This window comes from Nannizzia gypsea, genomic scaffold, assembly GCF_000150975.2.
Source record: "Nannizzia gypsea CBS 118893 supercont1.10 genomic scaffold, whole genome shotgun sequence".
Taxonomy (NCBI): Eukaryota; Fungi; Ascomycota; class Eurotiomycetes; order Onygenales; family Arthrodermataceae; genus Nannizzia; species Nannizzia gypsea.
This window is the reverse complement of record NW_003345192.1, coordinates 398,133-412,696: the sequence shown is the minus strand read 5'-3', so window position 1 is coordinate 412,696 and position 14,564 is coordinate 398,133. Positions and strand designations below refer to the sequence as shown.

The 14,564-nt window shown below is 49.0% G+C and overlaps 4 protein-coding genes across 4 annotated transcripts; all 4 read right to left on the bottom strand.

The window, feature by feature from the left end:
• Nucleotides 1-620: 620 nt before the first annotated feature.
• MGYG_09208 (hypothetical protein) lies at nucleotides 621-1,237 on the bottom strand (the record flags this gene model as incomplete). The annotated part of the gene is made up of 3 exons (XM_003169163.1): nucleotides 621-957; nucleotides 1,015-1,119; nucleotides 1,212-1,237. The coding sequence occupies 3 exons, from the start codon at nucleotides 1,235-1,237 to the stop codon at nucleotides 621-623; spliced, it is 468 nt and encodes a 155-aa protein (XP_003169211.1).
• Nucleotides 1,238-1,956: 719 nt separating this feature from the next.
• MGYG_09207 (hypothetical protein) lies at nucleotides 1,957-3,411 on the bottom strand (the record flags this gene model as incomplete). The annotated part of the gene is made up of 1 exon (XM_003169162.1): nucleotides 1,957-3,411. One exon carries the CDS (start codon nucleotides 3,409-3,411, stop codon nucleotides 1,957-1,959), a length of 1,455 nt encoding a protein of 484 aa, XP_003169210.1.
• A 555-nt stretch (nucleotides 3,412-3,966) lies between these two features.
• Nucleotides 3,967-4,890, bottom strand: MGYG_09206 (acetate-CoA ligase; the record flags this gene model as incomplete). The annotated part of the gene is made up of 6 exons (XM_003169161.1): nucleotides 3,967-4,240; nucleotides 4,303-4,374; nucleotides 4,445-4,507; nucleotides 4,598-4,617; nucleotides 4,703-4,775; nucleotides 4,841-4,890. The coding sequence occupies 6 exons, from the start codon at nucleotides 4,888-4,890 to the stop codon at nucleotides 3,967-3,969; spliced, it is 552 nt and encodes a 183-aa protein (XP_003169209.1).
• Nucleotides 4,891-5,951: 1,061 nt separating this feature from the next.
• Nucleotides 5,952-14,164, bottom strand: MGYG_08754 (fatty acid synthase S-acetyltransferase; the record flags this gene model as incomplete). Its single annotated transcript, XM_003169160.1, has 14 exons — nucleotides 5,952-6,848; nucleotides 6,907-7,384; nucleotides 7,444-7,784; nucleotides 7,857-7,931; nucleotides 7,981-8,262; nucleotides 8,326-9,183; nucleotides 9,238-9,263; nucleotides 9,328-9,424; nucleotides 9,477-11,632; nucleotides 11,683-12,132; nucleotides 12,184-12,859; nucleotides 12,915-13,428; nucleotides 13,494-13,990; nucleotides 14,048-14,164. 14 exons carry the CDS (start codon nucleotides 14,162-14,164, stop codon nucleotides 5,952-5,954), a joined length of 7,464 nt encoding a protein of 2,487 aa, XP_003169208.1.
• Nucleotides 14,165-14,564: the final 400 nt, after the last annotated feature.

Sequence of the window (14,564 nt, the reverse complement as noted above, 5' to 3'; positions counted from 1 at the left end):
GGGAGTAAATCGGACGGCGATTCACGCTGGCTTGACCTGGCGAGCAGAAAAGTGACGGATGGTGAGGTCGAAGAGGGTGTAGGGCGTCGTAGATAGCGCTGCGATGGTGTCGTTAACTGCTCGCAGTCAAGAAGGACGACGCAAGCAACAGACGGCGAGGGAACAGGACAAGCAGCGAGCACATGAACGAGCGACTGTCCAGTCCACTCTTCGAGATCGTAAAGAGGTTGAAGAAGACGAAGAGCAAGAGAGTAAACGAGTAAAGAGTAAGATAAGAGTAAGAAAGTCGGGCGCAAGCTCGAGATGTTTAAACTAACGAGTTTTCCTGCGCTAAACGAGCCAAGGTCGAGTTCCGTGAGTTAAAAAAGGATAAAACGAGGACGGTTAAGCCTTGTTTCTACTGGTTTTTTCTTTGCGGCCGAACTTTCTTACGACGACGAGGAGCTTGCGCCACGATGGGCCGCGAGGTAGTGAGAGGTTGTCTTTGGACGACGATGGCATTAGGATTACAGACACAGATAGACATGGTACAGCGTGAGACGTAAGTAATAAGCACAGAAGAAGAGTACAAGACATAAGCGAGAGAAAAGGAAGACATAAGAGGAAAAACAGGCTAGGGATCAGCCTTTCTGGCCGGGGTAGTTCTGGCCGTAGGCATGGGGAGGCTGCTGCAGCTCTACGCCGGTCTGCTGGGGCGCGTAGTAGTCCTGGGCAGCTCCGTACTGCGGCGGCGGGCTAGAGACGCCGTCCTGGTGCTGCTGGGCATACGGCTGGGGAGGATACTGCTGCGGCGGAGGGTACTGCTGCTGGTGCTGGCCCTGGGGATACTGCTGAGGGTACTGCTGGGGGTACTGCTGGTGCTGGTACTGCGGCTGGCCCTGCTGGCCCATGCCGGCCCATCCAGTACCCCGGAAAGGCTGCAGGCCCTGGCGACGGCGACGGCGAGCAGAGATGCATCTACACCAATTAGTATATATAAACATAAAGATATAAAAGAAGACAGAGAAGACTCACGCAAAGAGGAGGAAGACGAAAAAGGCGCCGACGACGAGGGCGGCGAGGACGACCCAGCGGCCCCAGCGGTTCCAGGGCGTGTCGTAGTAGTAGCCGTCGCTGTAGCTGTCATGCAGTCAGTCTCTATCTCTTACGTATATACATATATATACACATATAAATATATGGAGTGGTTGTATATGGAGCGGGCGACTTACTAGTATCTCTCTGCGATGACGCCCATCTTGGTCGCTTTGGCCGAGGGACGCTCTGACTCCGGCTCCTGCTGCTGCCTGATCCTGGCTCTGGTCCTGACCGTGACTCTTTACTCCGTCGAGCCCGTCTGTCTTGCGATAGAAATGGAGATTAAAGAGTATTTCTTTTATTCTTTTTATCTTCTTCTTCTTCTTCTTCTTGAAGTCGAAGGTCAAAAAATCACAAAAAACCCGAAAAAGGAAGCAGAGTTGATGGTCTTGGCGTCACGTGAGACGGAGTTGATGCGACGAAAGTTGGCGAAGTTGATGAAGTAGAAGATGAGGTTGATAGTAGAATTTGCTAGAGTTGATAGAGTAGAAGATGATAGAGTAGAAGAAGTATCTCTTTAAAGGACGAGAGAGAGAAGAGAGAAGAACAAGAGAAACAAGAAGAAGAAGAAGAAGGAAGAAGAAAAGCTGCGCCCTGCGACGATGACTAAGGCTGAGCCACGCTTAGTAAAATGTCACGTGAATTATGACGTAATCAAGAACCTCGAGAAGAAAGAAAAAGAGAAAGAGAAAGAGAAACAGGGGAAGAGACAGTAAAGAAGAGAGTAGAAGTAAGAGAGGAAGAGGAAGAACATCTTTGATTCAGTCGAGTTTATTCCTGCCTTGGTCTCCCACAGAACATTAAGGAAAGCATTCTTTCTCCGCTGGAAGCTTGAAATTTTGATGTTCATTGTGTACGGAGTAGGTGAAGTGTTGTATCTCACATAGATCTTTGGTTGAGAAGAGCCTCAAAGCCCTTTCTAAGAAAAGCAAGCATGTCCTGTTCCAATTTACCCTCTGCTAGATCGCCAGCTATATCGAATATCTCCAGGTCCCCATATTGGTTATTGGTACGATCCGAAGAGTCTGCTTGTGCCAATTCAACGATCTTCTCGACAAACTTGGTAAGAATATCAAACCTGCATATAGAGTCCTCGGCTGCAATAAGCAGGTTCTCGACAAATAGGGATTTTTCTGTCGTGGATGACCCTTGAGATGCAGGGGTATTATAAGATTCAACCGAGTCCCCTTGTAGAGACAGATACCGCTGCATAGCGTCATTGTACTCTTTGCGGTGCAAGGCAAGGGTACCTGGAGAGTCCTCCCATAAGGTATCTTGTTCGATGCCCTGCTCCATTTCCTCATTCCATGCGTACATCGCTGGGTCCCAGTCTCGAGTGAGCCAGGACGGGTATTTCTCGTTCCCCAGAAAACGAGGAACGGCGGCCACACCGTCCCAATCAATCAAGCCCTGCAGGCTCCCATCCTCAGATACAAGAACATTCTGCATATTCAAGTCCGGATGTGTAAGAACGAACTTTGGGTCTGGAGGTGCCGGAATCCATCGTAGAAGAATCTCAAGAAATCTCCGCAACCCCCTGTGCAGATTGTTCTCCGGCTCCTTTGCTCGGTCAAGTGAGAGAAGATAGAAATTCTGTGGGTCTGTGAAGGGGCCTGCTTCGAAATATAGCGCCGGTTCAGTGTCGTCATCGTCGTCGTCGTCGTCATCGCCTTGCCCGAGCCGCTCGAGCATTGCCTGATGATCAACAAATCTCGATGGCCCGGGAGTGGGTTTCCCGTCCATATCAAACATCAAGGCTCCCCCCGTCGGGAACGAGAACGAGCTCAGTTCCGCCATCGCTCGAGCAATATCCTCGAGAGTTCTCGTGCGGCGCAACATCCGCCCCTCCCTTGAGAGTTTCATGTCAAACCAGCAATCATACAGAGATGTTCCCTGGATGAAGCTCATGAGGATGAAAGGAACACCAAGTTCGTTGCCCACTGTTGCATCAAATGTGAAGACTTCAGGAACCGGGACTGAGGTTTCGCGCCGGATAAGTCTCATCGTCAACGCTTCAGATTGAAGCGCTGATGAGGCGGACGCATTGAAATGTTCAGATATCCCGCAGGCGGGAATCTTCAGGATCCAACGCAAGCCATCTTGAAATCGAATTGGAAATAAGGCATGGTAGGAACCAAACAGTGGAGGTTCAATATCTATCGGCTCAATGAGTGCTTCTTGATTTTCCACACAGTCTGTTGATGCTTTTCGGACTCGGGCACAAAAGGCCGGGAGAGACTCGAGATTCAAAGCAGATATAACCGGAGAAAAGATTGCCGCATCATTGCTTTCAGCGGAACCAGGCTGAGCCTTGATAGGGGGACAGCGAGACATGAGAAAAGATAACTAAAAGATACATAACTCCCCTGCTGCTCTCCCTTATGCGCGTATATAAGGCGCAAGGCCAGGGGTTGATGCATCTCTTGCCTGGTTGCCTGCAGCGAGTCAGGGACAGGCCTCCTCTCCGTCTTCTCCAGGCCCAGGGCTCCCTCGTCTGTCCCGCGCCTTATCCGCTCCTCTGTCTACTCCATCAACTTCATCTGTCTACTCTCTCCTATTCACTACTCCGTGCTTCTTCTCTCTGTCTTTCTCTTATAAGTGTTCAATTGTATTCAAGTCATGACTAAGCAAATACTCCACTCCCATTGGCCAGTTCACCATGCAAAGCCAACTCAGCATAAGAAGAAGCAGAAGAAGAAACGAAGCAAGTAGTTAGCAAAGACGAAGACGAAGATGACGAAGAAGAAGGGAAAGGGACTGTAGACACTGCATTAAGGACGAAGATAGTATTACACACTGCATGCTCCGAAAGACAAGACAACAACCATAGCCAAAGAGAGGAAGAAAGGGAAAAAAGGAAGAAGGAAAGAAAGAAGAAACACGACAGGCTCAACGACTCGACCGCGCGATGAGCCACCGCAGCACAGCGTCGAGGTTGGTCTCTTCCTTTGCGCTGATGCCGTAGCAGCTCACCTCGCGCTTCGTGATACTCTTCAGCTCCATCGCCTCGATCAGCTCGTCGACCGTCAGCACGTCGGGCAGGTCGGACTTGTTGCCCAGCACCAGCAGCGGGATCCCCTCGAGCGTCGGTTTGCTCACCAGGTCGTGCAGCTCGTCCGTCGACGCGGCCAGGCTGGCTCTGTCCGCTGCGTCCACGATGTATCTAGCGCCCGAGTTAGCTTCTCTCTTCTTTGCTCTCCTTCTCCTGTGCAAAGGATAACATACACGATGGCGTTGACTCCACGGCAGTACCGCTCCCACATCGGCCGGAAGCGAGGTTGGCCTCCCAGATCCCAGCTGCAAGCCTGAGTCAGTCCATGTCATGCGCAATATATGGAGTACCTTTACTACAGGTTCATGCACTTACCATTTCAGCGTGACATGGCCCTTCTGCACTCGTTTCGTGTTGAAGCCGATAGTGGGTATAGAGCTGTCAAGAATGGTCACAAGTGGCAGTGGTCAGTAAACACACGATATTCGCCACCGTCTCTACACCAGGAAACTCGACTAAACTACTCACTCGACTGTGAACTCGCCGCCCTACAACCACAAAGTCAGCATTTTCTCTTTCTCTCTCTCCCGCTCTCTCTAGCGTTATCTTGTGGTTCATGTCAGTCAAGCTTACCGCCAGCACTCGCAGAAGAGACGACTTCCCGGCGTTCTGCAAGCCTACCATCGTCACGTCCATCTCCGTCGCCCTGCCATCGCCAGTCAGTTCCCACCGCCTCTTCCTCTCTCTTTATCCCAGGGCGCCAAAACGTACCAGAACATCCTCAGCAGCCAGTCATAAATACTCCGGAAGAAGCCCTGCATCATGACGGCGGCCGCAGTTGCCCGTACACCGCAACACACACTCGTACTCAACACACTCGCTCTCGACTTCCACCCTCACACACACACGCACACTCTCTTTCTCTCTCCCTCGCACACAACACCAGCCTTGAAGCTAGTAGGCTAAGCAACTAGTTTACTAGTCTAGCCGAGGCCGATCCGAAGGCGAACAACACTGGAGGACTTAAAATAAAGAAGTAAAGAGACAGGCAGTCAAAATAAACGCAGCTTGGAGCCGTTAGACCGGATAAGTGTACGCCGTAGATGGAGATCCCCCGGGCCCGGGCTGATCGAGCTGTCGACCAGATGAGCTGTCCTGTAGTCCTCTGCCGTAATTAAATAGATAGATAGTACTCCGTAGTTAGATATGTCGAGATCCAGGAAGAAGAAGAGGACGAAGAAGAAGAAGAAGGCCGCCAGGTAAGAAGAGAGAAGACGAAAGGAAAAAGAAAAAACAGTCCCAAATAATAGATTGATAGTTAACTAGTTAGTTGATGTATTTCATCTCATCGAAGGAGAGAGAATAAGTAAATCCACGCGGAATAGGTGTGATGTAGTTGAAATATATTTCGTTAATGGCTGAGGTGTATGTAGCCTTCGACCAGGCTGGTAACTAGTTAGCTAGTCCAGGCTGATATCGGCCCCCAGAGACACAGACGAGCCGGAGTAGTTATGCAACCTGTCAGCCAGCCTGCCGATGGGTGGTTAATAGTCAGTTACTTATTTATCTTCTGTGATACTCGCAAGTTGTCAGGAAGGTGAGTTATGAGGTAATAGACGCAGCGTTAGCCGGTTACCGACTTAGCCGCGCAGCTCTGACCACTCGACGACGTCAGCGCTTCCAGGTCTAAACATCTGCTTATTATCCTACGGTAAATGAACTACATAAAAATGTAAAAAAAAGGGTGAATGGATAACATCTTCTTCTGGCGATCCCTTGGCTAGATCTCGGCTGGTATCATGCACCTCGAGTCGCGATGGGAACGTCGACTGCCTTGCATTGCATGTGCATAGACAGATATACACTGCGGTAACTATTGGTTCTAATTAGGGTCTTGCTCAGCGGCATCTTGTCCCTCAGCAACGCCGTACTTGATCTTCATCAGATGATGGATGGTATCCGCCAGTTTCTCAATAATCCCAGCCTTGCTGATCTCAACCAGAGTGACTTCAAGGCCAAGGTGCCGTCTGATCCAGTTGCGCATCTCAATCGCCATGAGAGAATCAATGTGAATGCCAGCCACCTCATCATCCTCCATGTCCTGCGTATGCGGCAAGTTCTGTCTTACCATGCTCGCTAGAATTGCCTGGATCCGCACCTTGCATTCGTCTGTACTCAGGTAGGATGCGCTCTGTCCGATATTCGACAGTAGAAGCTTGACGTCATTGTTCGCTGCCTCGTTCCCTTCGCCACTGTATTTACCCTCCAGGTTCGAGTAGAGTGCGAACCGTGCGTCTTTGGGCCATAGTGGGCGTACACCCATCTCGGAGAGCGGTTTCGTATTGCCTAGACCGATGATGCAGGAACTAGATGTCATGCTGTCTGCGGCAGGAGGGTTGCGACACTGGTGGATGGCCAGTCGTACTCCTTCAATTAGCTCGTACTCATACACCAGCCGGAGTGAGGCCGATCGAGCATTCCGTAGAGCAGTATCATTGTCGCTCGCCATGCCAATCTCATCGACTATGCCCAGCTCTAGGACGGATGCAGGAAGGCCCAGCTGCCGCCGATATTGCGTGAAACTGCTAAGAAATCCGTTAGCGGCCGCATAATTGGCCTGTCCAACATTGCCACAGACGCCGGCCACCGAGCCGAACATCACGAAGAAGTCTAGGTTCTTCTCATTCTCCAGCGCACTGTGCAAGTTCCAGGTCCCCTGAACCTTGGTCTCGAGACATGTCGTCCAGTCCTCATAGCTCATCTTATTGAAAGTGCGGTCCTAAGCCAGTCAGCAGCTCTCCCTTAACTGACTTACTTGTTGATTTAATGAGACATACCTTGAGAACTGTGGAAAGTTGGAGAACACCAGCAAGTGGCTTGGGACACTGAGAAATGGCGGATCTCACATCCGCGATATCAAGGACACTGCCTGCCACACACAGCGTATGACAGCCTTGGTCTTTCAGCTCTTGCATGAAGGCTTGATCCTTCTCTGTTTGCCCAGCTGTTCGTGATAAATACACCAAGTGACGAGCTCCTTGCTCAACCATCCAAGATGATATCGAACGTCCCAAGCCACCTAGGCCACCAACCAAAAGGTAAGAGACCTCTGGCGAAAACCGGACCGGGGCTTTCACTCCTGTCAGTGGGATAGCCGAACGGTCTTGGGGAATCCGGATCACAATTTTACCCATATGGGTTCCTTGTTGCATATAGCGGAATGCCTCTACGATATCCGTAGCATCATAGACCTTAATTGGCCGGATAGGCTTAATGCTTTCCTGGTTATACCACCACAAGAACTGGTCCGTCATGCTTTTATCTTGGTTAGCTATGATGGTCCATCGGTAGAGTCAAGATGTTCCCTCACTTACCGTTTCCAAGTTTTAATGCCCGCGTTTATCCAGCGACCCAGATCAAATCCTATGAATGAGCGGTTTTCAATCATCGGCGCCAGATCCAGGCGTCCGTTGCCCAAAAAGTCTCGTTTTCCAAGCTCAACCATCTTGCCAAAGGGTGCGACACACCGCCAGGAAGCATGCAGCAGCTTTCCTGTTAGAGAGTTTAGAACAACGTCAACGCCCCTGCCATCCGTCTCTTTCATAATACATGGAAGGAAATCCGCGTTTCTAGAATTGAATATACGATGGCGTGGGATGCCAAACTCATCCATGAGGTACTGGACCTTCTCCTCACTCCCGACCGTGACGAATACCTAGAATATGAATACAATTAGAAAGTTGCATGCAACGCAATTAGTGTTTTGGGATTGAACATAGGTACACACCTCTGCACCCAACACTTTGCAAACCTGAATTGCAGACAGGCCAACTCCACCGCAGGCGGAGTGTATGAGTACCGACTAATATTGGTTAGCATATATAATGGCACATTCAAATCTTGCTTCTTACCTCGCCTTTCTTGACTCGAGCAAGCCAGTCTAAACAGAGTATGGACGTGAAATACACGCAGGGCATTGTCGAAGCATCCTCTAATGTCAGACCTTCTGGAACGGGAACGATCAAATCTGCTGATCGCACAATCTGAGTGCGAAAGGACCTAATATCTATAACAATGACTTTGTCCCCAGGTTTGAAGTCGACAACTCCAGGTGCCACGCGCCGAACAATCCCGCTGCCCTCTATACCAAATTCGTCAGGATCTCCAAAAAGCCCGACGGCGACCATGATGTCCTACAATTCGAGTCAGTAAGCCGTACCAAAACCAAAAACACATAGGAGAAGTTCATTACGTACCCTGAAGTTTAACCCAACATAATGAATATCAATCTCTACATCATTCCCCGTCAGCTCTTTAGGCCCATCGAAGGGTTGCCAGTAGAGTGAATCTATTGATCCAACAGCTTTCATTGAGAGCTTTCTTGGTGTTTCCCCTAGGGATTGGATCGGCATTTGACTCTGAGGTGAAATCCAGTGGCACCGGCCAGTATGTATAGTTCCATGATGGAAGGCGAATTCATACTCAGGGTCAAGTGCAGAGAGCGCACGGGATTGTTCAATCTTGCTAAGAACTTTTACCAACCCATTTACGGCTTCGCCGTTGAATGTATCTGTCTCAAAGGTGGAGATGTCCAGACCGTTCTCACCCCTTAGCGTCCGGGCAAACCCAAAAATCAGGCTGAAACGGGGGTCGTTGCAGGTAAGCTGGTTTGCGCTTGTCACCCATATCAGCCTAGATTTACCAATCTGAGACATATATAAGTGAAGAGCAGCGTATTTCTCCTCAGACAGATCATAAAGGTAAGGCCCGTCCAAATCCAGCAATGAAATAATACACTGGCTTGTTGGAGGTGGGAGGTCCAATCTGCCCCAATGTATTTGGTGTCCTGCTTCTCCAAGGGTATCGGCAACTTCTTTGGCCCAGGGACCGGGAGATTCTCCCACTAACAAAGTAACGTCGGTCAGGGGGGCAGGAGCGGCTTTTACACTCGACAGGACCGAAAAGGATGTCTGATGGGGAGTATCCAAGTCATAGCTGATGGCTTCTGCTCCAGAAAATCCAGCCGCATGAAATTCCTGTTCCCATTGGGCTGGGGACAGGCATGGCTGTTCAAGCCTACCGTCTTCACTGGATTGCCAGCTCGGAAGTAGCCCCTATTTCCCTGTTAGTTAACTATCCAACGTGGATCACCACATGCCTTTACATACCATGATATAGGTTGTGGATAATACTCCTGTTTTTGGATCATTAGCAAGACAAGAACAAATCTGACTACTGCTGATTATGAATACACATACCCGGCTGCATCTCTTGAAACAGAACTCTGCCACCACTGGCAAGCAGCTTGTGTATATTCTTGAGAGGCTCTTGAACTTGGGGCGTAGAATTAAGAGCCTAGATAGCCACAATTAGCTGATTTCCTGTTGACATCAACAGAGATACTGACGTTTGAAGCAATAACCAAGTCAAAGCTATGAAGCTTGAAGCCCTGCTCCGAGGGATCCTTGGCTATATCAAGTACTTTGTGCTCAACCCCATCGGTAACCACTTCTTTGGCTGCCTGTATGATACTATCCGATGAATCTGTGAACATGTAATGCGAAAACATCCGGGACCCTTCAGGCGACCGTAGATGCTTCAACACGACCTGAGTAGCGTGTCCTCTCCCTCCACCAATTTCAAGTACCCGCATGGACGGGTTAGAATGGGCAAGTGATGTTAAAAAGGGGCTCCAGTCGCAGTGTGATTGAATAAATCCCCGGTATCTCTCCAAGTAGTCGGTAGTTTCTTTCGATAGGTCTTTTTCCTCGATTAACCTTTCACAATTCTCATATATGTATTGCATACATTCAAATGGAACCGAGTGATCCTCCTCCGATGCGGTGTACCGAGATGCTAACGTCTTGATGCGCTCCTTGCGGCATTCTGAACTCATCTGGGTCCATTCATGGGCTTCAAGAGGCAAAGTCTCAGGTAGCTGGCGAAGACTTGAAGCTTTGGAGACGACCCAGTTCTTCCAGCAGTTTAGGAACGAGTCTGTCGGCTTGATACTAGCAAGTTTATCCGCAGTCTCCAAAATATAAAGGACGCTGAGTTGTTCTATGTCGCCAGCCATTGCACGATATGATTCCGGGGCTGATAGAGTAGGAAGTAACACTTGCGAAGGTATAAAATCGATGTCTGGAGCCCACCGTATCTGGGAGCACAGCGATGTCTCGGACCCTCCAGCAAAATTCCCAAATCCTGCCACTGGAAAGCCGATGCAGTCATCGAAAGTAAGAGCAAGTTCGTCACCCTCCATCATTGTGGCATTTCCAACCAGAACTCCATTGTTATTATGGGTGTACACCGTTTCAATACTAAGTTCTGATGAGCTTCCTCGTACATAAATCTTTCCTAAGGATGCTGGAACTAGGATATATAGAAGACGGGGTAAACCCTTGGACACATTGATGGGGAACAACTGTAGAACATGATCCATCGTGGCTGGATGAAGAGCATACCGGCTAACGGGTTTTTCCTGAAGCTCAGTAACCTTTGCAGAGGCTCTGTTTTCAGTCAGATGGACAGATATATCCTTGAAGCGCCTGAAACGGGGCCCGTAGTTAAATCCAGCCCTGTCTATCATTTTGTAGCATAGGGCAGCATCAACGGCTCGGTTATATGTCGGAATTTTATGTCCTTTGCGAGGATTGTCAGGGCCAGCCTTCACCTCTCCTTGACAGTGTTTCGTCCACTCAGCCCCATCATGCGACATTATTGTAAACGAGTACCACTCAGAATCAACAAGATCTGTGATTTTGGAAGGCTTAAAGGCAGTGATTACTTCAGTTTCTCGTTCACGTCTCAACACCATCGGAGATTTGATGAGAAGATTCCGTATAGTATAGTCTTCCGCATCGGGATCTGGAAAGATTTGGCGAATGGCCTCTCCAGCCATTGAAATATAACCTGTAGCTGGGAATATAATATCGCCTTGGAGGTTATGCTCGATAAGCCATGGTACATCGTCTAACCGCAATACGTTTCTCCACAACGGCTCAATACCTGAAGCCTCAACTGCCAGACTGCCGAGAAGTTCATGATGAGGGTAGGCGCGAAATCTCCATTCATTTGTCAGGCGGCTAGCATACCAGAACTTCTGGTCGTGATCCCATGGATATGGAGGAAGGTTGCCCAGTGTGTTGCCTTTTCCATTCACAGATGCTAGATCAACAGACACTCCGCAAACATGAATAGATCCAGCTGCGGCCAGAAGTTGGGGCCGAGAATCGGTTTCATTCCGGTCAAGCGTAGGAACATATACAGGAGGAGATTTGAGACCGGCAGCCTGGAAAATCTGGCGGAGAGGGCCCGAAAGAGCGCCATGGGGTCCAATTTCGAGAAAAGCAGTTTTCCGTGACGCTTGGAGGATACTTTGGACCGCACCGGAGAATAGCACAGGAGATTCCAGGTTACTGCGCCAGTAGGCAGCGTCAAGTTCATGAGGCCGAGTAATGCTTTTAGAGGCAACAGTAGAGAACAGAGGCAGCATTTTCTCATTGTGCCTGATAAACGGGGAGATTGACGATTCATAGGATGGCCCAAGTTCACGCATGTGGTCTAGGCTAGTCAGCAGGTGGTATGCATATATTTGATAGGAATCGACCTACGAGAGTGATAAGCAACGGACACACGAAGCCGTCTGCAAAATGCATCTGGTAGATCTTTCTTAATCGATGCCATTACATTCTCAAGAGTAGCCGCTTCTCCTGACAGTGTCACACTCTGAGGGCTGTTTTCACAGGCGATAACAACGCCGTCTTCCAAGTATCGAGTGACCTTGTCTCTTCCTAGGCCAATGGCTGCCATGGCGCCCTTCCTTTTCAATTCCTTTGTCGCCTTGCCTCGACAGTATGCTATAATTATAGCTGATTCAGAGGTGATAGCACCAGCGGCATATGCAGCTGTGATTTCTCCGCTAGAATGCCCGACGACGGACGACGGTCTGATACCCCATCTGTTGAAGATGTTCACCAGGGCAATTTGGAGGGCAGTACACAAAGGCTGCGAGAACTCTGCCTCATTGACCCGGCTGTCATCGCCCGTTTTACTAAGTTCCTCTAAAGAATAAGTTAGTACATACGCGAGCGTTGGCTATATGGTTCTGTTACCTTCCAGGGTCCAGTTGGGGCCATTTGGTAAATCTTGGAGGGCCTTATCCAATGCCTGAACATCTTTCCTGGCATCCGGAAAAGAGTTCAGTAAATCTTGTCCCATGCCTGACCATTGAGCACCTTGACCAGTAAAGACAAAAGTCAGATCAGGGGACTTATCCTGGCCAGTGTGGAAACCAGCAGGGCTAACAGGTTGGCCCGGTTGTGCTATGGTAAAGGCGCGGTGCGGTAAATGCTCTCGGCGTACTCCAAGTGTGTAAGCCAAGTCGTGTAGCTTTGATACACCTTCATTCAGGTAGTCAGCAGTTGCCTGAATTCGCTCTTTCAGCTTGTTCGCATTCTTTGCGGATACAGTTAGGAGGCGAGGTCCATCGCATTGTACAGGACTTGACTTTGCAGCAATGCCGCAAAACGAAGCTGTTGATTCCAGAATAGTGTGAGCATTGGCGCCGCCGACGCCGAAACTGTTAACACTAACTCTTTTGCTGCGGTTCTCTGGCCAGGGCAAAGCCTCCACTGGCACCTGAAGATTTCCCTCTTTGAATGGGATCCTGGGGTTTGGAGTTTCAAAGAAGACATTGGGTGGGATTATATCATGTTCAAGGGCCATCACCCCCTTGATAACACTCGAAATTCCTGAAGCACCTTCTCCATGTCCAATATTTGGTTTTATCTATAGCCGTTCAGTATCTCATATTATTCCGGTTCCAGGAAGGGCTTTGACTTACTCCAGTTATTACAACTCCTTTTCCTTCGAAAACTTTGGCAACGACGGATACTTCTGCGGTATCTCCAGCAACTGTACCAGTCCCATGACATTCGAAACACCCTGTTTGACTGATATCACTGATCCCAGCACTTTCATAGGCTCTGCGGATAAGAGCCTCTTGGGATTCGGACCCAGGAGTAGTGATAGTGGGTGTTCTACCATCGAAGTTGAGTGAAGTGGAACGTATTATACCTCTAATAGGATCGTTGTTTCGGAGTGCATCATCCAGACGTTTGATGTACAGGGCATTTATTGCTTCAGCTCGACCATACCCATCCGCTCCTGCATCGAAGGTTCTACATATCCCGGTTGGAGACATAACAGTATTATCGGACATTGTGGCCGTCATAGTGGGCGCGAAAATTAAACTCGTGCCTCCAACGATAGCTGAGGAGCATTCGCCGGAATAAAGCGCCTGGCAGGCTTCATGCAAGCCAACCAGGGACGCGGAGCATCCAGTTTGTATAGTCATGCTACAGGAATATCAGTACACATATTACTGAAAGGGGTCATGAAAGTATTTATAGAAACAACGCACCTGGGCCCACGAAAATCATACTCCCATGACAGCCTGTTAGACAGAGCGAACTGGCCTGTACCAAGAATATGGAAGCGACTGGTGTATTGAGGATCCTTACTAGCGAGATCCAGCCAATCTTCACCATAAACTCCAACGTAGCAGCCAATGTTTTTGCCTTTCCAGTCAGTTTCACCTGCGCTCTCTAGGCATTCCCAAAAGACTTCCATGAGTTTGCGCTGCTGCGGATCCATCTGTTCAGCCTCTTCTTTAGTGATAGAAAAGAAAGACGCATCGAAGCTGGCAGGGTCCTCATCTAGATAGTATCCATGTCTAGTTTTGACGGTGTGCGTCTTGTTTTCACTGTAGAAGGCATCGATATTGTATCTGCTACCAGGCACTTCACAAACTCCATTTTTTTTCTCAAGCAAGAATTTCCACAGCTCGTCTGGAGACTTCACCCCTCCAGGCACTCTCAGTGCCATTCCTACTATGGCGACTGGGGGGCAGCCTTCATGCTTATAATATTATGAGTTTGAGGTCATCATATTAGTCAAATAGAATACATTACTTACCTTTTTTTCACCATTGGACGTTGGTTTCTGGTTCAATCTCGCATCATTTTCCTGGTGGTTTAGGGCCACTGACCCTGGTGGTTCGATAATCTTAGTGCTGTCGCTTTGAATCGCCATCTTGTCACGGTCGCAAAATACACGTGGTTATTGAAGTCTAGGTAGGAATCTCCAGGTATGGGGTATAGAGGTAACGCAATCAATAAATATGTGTATTCAGAAAATATAAGAGTCAGATCTTTCGATTCTCGAGAGAACTTATACCAGCCCATATCAAGGCTCATACGCCTTGGGATAACTCAACACCAAGTCAGTGATGTGAAACTCAATTTGAGCTTTAACCAAAAAAGTTCTCTTTAGGCGTGATCCCCGGATGATCTTGCATCTGTAGTTATGCCATGTTGGGGGAAAGTATAGGAAGCCCAAGTAAGCCATGCCTCGAGCTACATTCTCGTGGCCAAATTCGTGGTATCAATAGCTAGGACACTTCTGCGGTATTTGCATGGCGTTGAATGTTATC